The 7,997-nt window shown below is 60.2% G+C and overlaps 1 protein-coding gene across 2 annotated transcripts; it reads right to left on the bottom strand.

Moving 5' to 3' along the window:
* Nucleotides 1–25: 25 nt before the first annotated feature.
* Nucleotides 26–5,143, bottom strand: RPL28 (ribosomal protein L28). 2 transcript variants are annotated; one of them, XM_061443436.1, is made up of 4 exons: nucleotides 5,049–5,143; nucleotides 2,671–2,794; nucleotides 2,470–2,588; nucleotides 26–159 (listed from the first exon to the last, which is right to left on the bottom strand). In XM_061443436.1, the coding sequence occupies exons 1-4, from the start codon at nucleotides 5,127–5,129 to the stop codon at nucleotides 70–72; spliced, it is 414 nt and encodes a 137-aa protein (XP_061299420.1). In that variant the 5' UTR covers nucleotides 5,130–5,143; the 3' UTR covers nucleotides 26–69. The 2 variants fall into 2 exon arrangements, with proteins under 2 accessions (XP_061299420.1, XP_061299419.1); XM_061443435.1 differs by having other exon boundaries at nucleotides 2,470–2,591; nucleotides 2,674–2,794.
* Nucleotides 5,144–7,997: the final 2,854 nt, after the last annotated feature.

Genomic DNA, 7,997 nt, shown 5'->3' with positions numbered 1-7,997 from the left:
CAATAAACGCAGCCGGACTCGGGGGGGCGCTGTTGGGACCCCTTTATTTGGGGGGCGCAATGGGGGGGTTCACGGAGCCTTCGCCGCCCGGACCCTCTTCTTCTTCAGCACCACCGGCTTCTGGCTGCGCAGGATGGCGCTGGCGCGGCGCAGCGCGGCCTGGGGGGGGACAGGGGGGTTAATGGGGGGGACACCCCCTAAATGGGGGGAATAGACCCTAAATAGGGGGGGAAATAGACCCAAAATGGGGGGAATAGACCCAAAATAGGGGGGAGTTGACCCAAAATGGGGGGAATAGACACAAAACGGGGGGGATAGACCTAAAATAGGGGGGAATAGACCCAAAATAGGGGGGAATAAACCCAAAATGGGCGGGAATAGACCTAAAATACGGGGGAATAGACACAAAATGGGGGGGAATAGACCTAAAATAGGGGGAAATAGACCTAAAATGGGCGGGAATAGACCTAAAATAGGGGGGAATAGACACAAAATGGGGGGGAATAGACCTAAAATAGGGGGGAATAGACCTAAAATAGGGGGGAATAGACACAAAATGGGCAGGAATAGACCTAAAATAGGGGGGAATAGACCTAAAATAGGGGGGAATAGACACAAAATGGGCGGGAATAGACCTAAAATAGGGGGGAATAGACACAAAATGGGCAGGAATAGACCTAAAATAGGGGGGAATAGACCTAAAATAGGGGGAAATAGACCTAAAATAGGGGGAAATAAACCCAAAATAGGGGGGAATAGACCCAAAATGGGGGGGGAATAGACCTAAAATAGGGGGGAATAAACCCAAAATAGGGGGGAATAGACCCAAAATGGGGGGGAATAGACCTAAAATAGGGGGGAATCAACCTAAAATAGGGGGAATAGACCTAAAATAGGGGGGAATAAACCCAAAATAAGGGGAAATAGCCCCAAAATGGGGGGAAACGCACCCAAAATAGGGGGAAATACCCCCAAAATAGGGGGAAACAGACCGAAAATAGGAGGAAATAGCCCCAAAATGGGGGGATACCCCCAAAATAGGGGTCCTAGAGCCCCCCCCCATTGCATTTAATGACCCCCCCCCCTTACGGCCATAATGAGCCGCCCCAAACACCCCCATGGATGGGGCTGGGCTCCACTGGGTCCTAAAGCCCACCCGTGGCTGCCTCCTATGGGCTCCGCTGGGTCCTAAAGCCCATCCCCCTGCATTTAATGACCCCCCATAAGTGTGGGGATAGCCCTAGGTCTGAAGCACCCCCCATTGCATTTAATGACCCCCCCCCGGCTTTTGGGGACCCCACCATGGTCATATCCCCCCTTAGGGCCATAATGACCCCCCCCCAAACACCCTTATTGATGGGGCCTAAAGTTTCCTATGGGCTCCACCGGGTCCTAAAGCCCACCCTTGGCTGCCTCCTATGGGCTCCACTGGGTCCTAAAGCCCACTCCCGGCCGCTTCCTATGGGCTCCAATGGGTCCTAAAGCCCCCCATCTGCATTTAATGACCCCCCCCCCCGCCTTTTAGGGGACCCTGCCATGGTCATACCCTCCCCCTTAGGGCCACAATGAGCCCCCCCAGACACCTTCACTGATAGGGCCTAAAGCCTCCTATGGGCTCCAATGGGTCCTAAAGCCCACCCTTGCACGACACCAACGGGCTCCACTGGGTCCTAAAGCCCACCCCTATGGGCTCCACTGGGTCCTAAAGCCCTCCCCGGCCACCGCCTATGGGCTCCAATGGGTCCTAAAGCCCACCCCTATGGGCTCCGCTGGGTCCTAAAGCCCACCCCGGGCGCCTCCTATGGGCTCCAATGGCTCCTAAAGCCCACACTTGGATGACACCAATGGGTTCCACTGGGTCCTAAACCCCACCCCTAGACACTGCCTATGGGCTCCAATGGGTCCTAAAGCCCACCCCTATGGGTTCTGCTGGGTCCTTAAGCCCACCCTTGCATGACACCAATGGGCTCCGCTGGGTCCTAAAGCCCACCCCAGCCGCCTCCCATGGGCTCCAATGAGTCCTAAAGCCCATCCCCTATGGGCTCCACTGGGTCCTAAAGCCCTCCCCTGGCCACCGCCTATGGGCTCCATTGGGTCCTAAAGCCCACCCTTGGATGACACCAACAGGCTCCACTGGGTCCTAAAGCCCACCCCAGCTACTGCCTATGGGCTCCACTGGGTCCTAAAGCCCACCCCTGGCCACCGCCTATGGGCTCCAATGGGTCCTAAAGCCCACCCCTATGGGCTCCACTGGGTCCTAAAGCCCACCCCTGGCCACCTCCTATGGGCTCCACCGGGTCCTAAAGCCCACCCCTGGCTGCCTATGAGCTCCACTGGGTCCTAAAGCCCACCCCCCACCCCGGCTATGGGCTCCACTGGGTCCTAAAGCCCACCCCTGTCCGCCCCCTATGGGCTCCAATGGGTCCTAACACACACCCCCCCACCCCCCAGTTCCAGGGCCCCCCTGACCATGCGCAGGTCCCGGCGGTACTTGTTCTTGCGGATGATGTTCCGGAGGCTGCGCAGGGTGGCCCGAGCATCCCTACGGATCGTGACCCGGTTGTAGGACGCGGCCGGTTTACGTTGCCCTGGTTGGGGGGCAGGAAATAGGACATTAAAGGGGGGGTTTAAAGGGGGGGATAACGGGGGGGGGGAAGGGGGGGCACCCACCAGTGCGTTTCTTCAGCACCACGACGATGCCTTTGCCGTCGGGGGCCGGCTCCACCCCCACGGTCTTGCGATGGATCAGGCCATTGTAGCGGAAGGAATTGCGGGACTTGAGGTTGTTGGGTTCCTGCGGGGGGGGGGGGGTGTGCCCCCAAAGGGTTCTCAATGGGGTTTTGGGGGGTCCCCGATGGGGTTTGAGGGGGTCCCAAAAGGGTTTAGGGGGGGTCCCCATAGCGTTATGGGGGGGTTCCCATAGGGTTTAGGGGGGTCCCCATAGGGTTTAGGGGGGGTTCCCAATGGGGTTTGGGGGGTCCCAAACGGTTTAGGGGGGGTTCCCATAGGGTTTAGGGGAGGTTCCCAATGGGGTTTGGGGGGGTCCCAAAGGGTTTGGGGGGGTCCCCAATCGGGTTTCAGGGGGTCCCAAAGGGTTTAGGGGTTTCCCAAAGGGTTTGGGGAGTCTCAAACGGTTTAAAGGGGTCCCCAATGGGGTTTAGGGGGATCCCAAAGGGTGGGGGGGGGGTCCCCAATGGGGTTTAGAGGGGGGTCCCAAAGGCGTTCAGGGGATCCCAAAGGGTTTAGGGGGGTCCCCATAGGGTTTAGGGGGGAGTCCCAAAGGGGTTTAGGAGGGGGTCCCAAAGGGGTTTAAGGGATCCCCAAATGGTTTAGGGAGGTCCCCAAAGGATTTAAGGGGGTCCTCAACGCGATTTGGGGTCCCAAGGGGTTTAGGAGAGGGTCCCCAATGGGTTTTGAGGGGGTCCCAAAGGGTTTAAGGGAATCCTCAACACGATTTGGGGTCCCTAGGGGTTTGGGGGGGGGTCCCAAAGGGTTTAGGGAGCTCCCCAATGGATTTAAGGGGTTCCTCAATGGGGTTTGGGGGGATCCCAAAGGGTTTGGGGCTCCCCAATGGGTTTAGGGGGGTCCCCAACGGGGTTTAGGGGATCCCAAAGGATTTGGGGGAGGTCCCCAATACGGTTTGGGGGGGGTCCCAAAGGGTTTAGGGGGTCCCCAGGGGGTTTAGGGGGGTCTCCAATGGGATTTGAAAGGTTCCCATAGTGCTTAGGGGGGTCTCAAACGCTTTAAAGGGGTCCCCAACGGGGTTTAGGGGGATCCCAAAGGGTTTAAGGGGGATCCCCAATGGGATTTAAGGGATCTCAAAAGGTTTTAGGGGGTCCCAAAGGGTTTAGAGGGTCCCAAAGGGGTTCAGGGGATTCCAAAGGGTTTAGCGGGTCCCCAATGGGGTTTAGGGGGGGGGGCTCAATGGGATTTAGGGGGTCCCAAAGGGTTTAGGGGGGACCCCAATGAGGTTTAGGGGGTCCCCAATAGGGTTGAGGGGTCCCCAAAGGGGTTCAGAGGATCCCCAATGGGGTTGAGGGGGTGCCCAGTGGGGTTGAGGGGATCCCCAATGGAGTTTAGGGGTTCCCCAATGGGGTTCAGGGGATCCCCAGTGGAGTTGAGGGGGTCCCCAATGGGGTTCAGGGGGTCCCCAATGGGGTTGTGGGGGTCCCCAATGGGGTTTAGGGGTTCCCCAATGGGGTTTAGGGGGTCCCAAAGGTGTTCAGGGGATCCCCAATGGGGTTGAGGGGGTCCCCAGTGGGGTTCAGGGGATCCACAATGGGGTTGAGGGGATCCCCAATGGGGTTGAGGGGATCCCCAATGGGGTTGAGGGGGTCCCCAGTGGGGTTCAGGGGATCCCCAATGGAGTTGAGGGGTCCCCAATGGGGTTGAGGGGATCCCCAATGGGGTTCAGGGTTCCCCAATGGGGTTGTGGGGGTCCCCAATGGGGTTCAGGGGTTCCCCAATGGGGTTGAGGGGGTCCCAAAGGTGTTCAGGGGATCCCCAATGGGGTTGAGAGGGTCCCCAGTGGGGTTCAGGGGATCCCCACTGGAGTTGAGGGGTCCCCAATGGGGTTCAGGGGTTCCCCAATGGGGTTCAGGGGGTCCCCAATGGGGTTCAGGGGTTCCCCAATGGGGTTGTGGGGGTCCCCAATGGGGTTCAGGGGTTCACCAATGGGGTTGAGGGGATCCCCAATGGAGTTGAGGGGTCCCCAATGGGGTTGTGGGGGTCCCCAATGGGGTTCAGGGGTTCCCCAATGGGGTTCAGGGGATCCCCAATGGGGTTGAGGGGGTCCCCAGTGGGGTTCAGGGGATCCCCAATGGGATTGAGGGGATCCCCAATGGAGTTGAGGGGTCCCCAATGGGGTTCAGGGGTTCCCCAATGGGGTTCAGGGGTCCCCAATGGGGTTGAGGGGGTCCCCAATGGGGTTCAGGGGTTCACCAATGGGGTTCAGGGGTCCCCAATGGGGTTGAGGGGGTCCCCAATGGGGTTCAGGGGTTCACCAATGGGGTTGAGGGGGTCCCCAAAGCTGGGGGGGGGGCACTGACCGTGCTATAGGTCTGGTTGTTCCGCTTGATGAGGAAGCTGGAGCAGTTCCGCAGCACCATCCACTGCAGGTGGGACGACATCGCCCTAGGGACGGGGGGGGAATGGGGCTCAGGGGCTGCCAGGACCCCCCACAGCCCCCTGTGGGCCCCCCATAGCCCCCTGTGGAACCCCCAAAGCCTCCTATAACCCCCTATGGACCCCCTATAGACCCCTATACACCCCCCATAGGCCCCTACGGACACCCCAAACCCCTCTGTGGACCCCCCATAGCCCCCTACAGACCCCCATAGCCCCCTCTGGGCCCCCCAAAGCCCCCTATGGGCCCCCCATAGACCCCTATGGAACCCCCAAAGCCTCCTATAACCCCCTATGGACCCCCCATAGATCCCTATAGGCCACCCATAGCCCCCTATGGACCCCCATAGCCTCCTATGGACCCCTACACACCCCCATAGCCCCCTATGGACCCCTACACACCCCCATAGCCCCCTATGGACCCCCATAGCCCCCTATGGACCCCCCACAGCCCCCCATGGACCCCCCATAGCCCCCCATGGACCCCCCATAGCCTCCTACAGACCCCTATGGACCCCCATAGCCCCCTATGTACCCCTATAGACCCCCCATAGACCCCTATGGACCCCCCATAGCCCCCCATGTACCCCCCATAGGCCCTTATTGACCCCTATGGACCCCCCATAGCCCCCTACAGACCCCCATGGACCCCCATAGCCCCCTATGGACCCCCATAGCCCCCCATGGATTCCCCATAGGCCCTTATGGACCCCCATAGACCCCCATGGATTCCCCATAGGCCCTTATGGACCCTCATAGACCCCCATAGCCCCCCATGGCCGCAGCCCCACGCGGCACCTCCGCTCGCTGCCGCCACCGGAAACGGAAGGAGCGTCAGCGGCGGGGCGCGGCGAGAGCAGCCCTGCGCTTCGGCAACTTCCGGTTCGCTTCGGCAACTTCCGGTTCCCTTCGGCAATCTCCGGTTCCCTTCGGCAACTTCCGGTTCGCTTCGGCAACTTCCGGCTCCCTTCGGCAACTTCCAGTTCCCTTCGGCAATCTCCGGCCTCGGCTTCGGGATCGCCCCAGTGGGCGGGGCCTAGCGGCGGCGGGGCGGGCACCGTTCGCCTTATAGGGAAGGTCAGGGGCTCATTATGCGATGAGAGGGCGTGGCCATGGGCAGTGGGCGTGGCCTGGGGCTCTTTCCCCCTATGGGGGTCCCTCCCCACCCCAGCCCTCCTATGGGGGTACCTATGGGGGTCCCTATTGGGCTCCTATGGGGGCTCCTATGGGGCTCCTATGGGGGTCCTATGGGGGTCCTATGGGGGTCCCTATGGGGGCTCTTATGGGGGCTCCTATGGGGGTCCCCCCACCCCAGCCCTCCTATAGGGGCTCCTATGGGGGTCCCTATGGGGGCTCTTATGGGGGCTCCTATGGGGGTCCCCCCACCCCAGCCCTCCTATGGGGGTCCCTATGGGGGCTCTTATGGGGGCTCCTATGGGGGTCCCTATGGGGCTCCTATGGGGGTTACCTATGGGGGTTCCTATGGGGGTCCTATGGGGGTACCTATGGGGGACCTTATGGGGGCTCTTATGGGTGTCCCTATGGGGGTCCCTTTGGGGGTCCCTATGGACCCCGATACCTTCATGGGAGTCATTGGCTCCTATAGGGGTGTTAACAATGGAACCTAATGGGGGGCTCCTATAGGGGTGTTAACACCGGAACCTAATGGGGGGGTCTCTGCACTGGGGGGGTTCAGGGCCCCCCCAGGCTGACCGATCCCCCCCTGCCCCCCAGATCTACACTGAGCTCCATTGGGCCCTGTAGGAGGTGAAGGACGACTTCAAGCGGCTTATGGGGCGCTTCCAGAAGTGAGGTGGGAGCCAAAGACCCCATAGCCCCCCTATAGACCCCCCCACAGACCCCATATTGATCCCCCCATACACCCCCTATAGACCCCCATACACCCCCTATAGACCCCCATACACCCCCTATAGACCCCCCCCATAGACCCCCCCACAGACCCCCTATAGACCCCCCCACAGACCCCCTATTGACCCCCCCATAGACCCCCTATAGACCCCCCCATAGACCCCCTATAGACCCTCTGGTGACCTCCCCATAGACTCACGTAGACCCCCCATAGACCCCCTATAGACCCCCCACAGACCCCGTATTGACCCCCCCATAGACCCCCTATAGAACCCCCATAGACCCCCCCATAGACCCCGTATTAATCCCCCCATAGACCCCCTATAGGCCCCCCATAGCCCCCCCCTTAACCCCCTTTTCCCCTCTCACAGCCTTTTGCATCAACCCCTGCGGTGAGTTGGGGGTCAGGGATAGGGGGGAGGTGATTATGGGGTGGATGGGGGGGTTATTATGGGATGGGGGCTATTATGGGATGGAGGGGGAGTTATTCTGGAGTGGAGGGGTGGTTATTATGGGATGGGGGGCTATTATGGGGTGGAGGGGGGATTATTATGGTGTTGAGGGGGGCTATTATGGGGTCGGGTGGGGGGTTTATTTGTTGGGGGGCTATTATGGGGTGCATGCGGGGGTTATCATGGGTTGGGGTGTTATTATGGGGTAGAGGGGGGGTATTATCGGTTGGGGGTTATTATGGTGTGGAGGAGTGGGTTATTATGGGATGGAGGGGAGGTTATGGGGTGAGGGGAGGTTATTATGGGGTGGAGGGGTGGGTTATTATGGGATGGAGGGGGGGTTATTATGGGGTGAGGGGAGGTTATTATGGGGTGGAGGGGTGGGTTATTATGGGATGGAGGGGGGTTATTATGGGGTGAGGGGAGGTTATTATGGGGTGGAGGGGTGGGTTATTATGGGATGCCCCCCCATGACTCCCCCATGCCCATAGGGCGGATGGATGCGGGGGTCAGCGGGGGGGGGGGGTCATGGGGGGGGGGTCCTAATGTAAT

This window comes from Pezoporus flaviventris, unplaced genomic scaffold (genome assembly GCF_033815535.1).
Source record: "Pezoporus flaviventris isolate CSIRO_AGI_PZ_B2104156 unplaced genomic scaffold, CSIRO_AGI_Pfla_v1 ptg000367l, whole genome shotgun sequence".
NCBI lineage: Eukaryota > Metazoa > Chordata > Aves > Psittaciformes > Psittacidae > Pezoporus > Pezoporus flaviventris.
The sequence above is the reverse complement of the archived record's forward strand: the minus strand, read 5'-3'. Positions and strand labels throughout refer to the sequence as shown.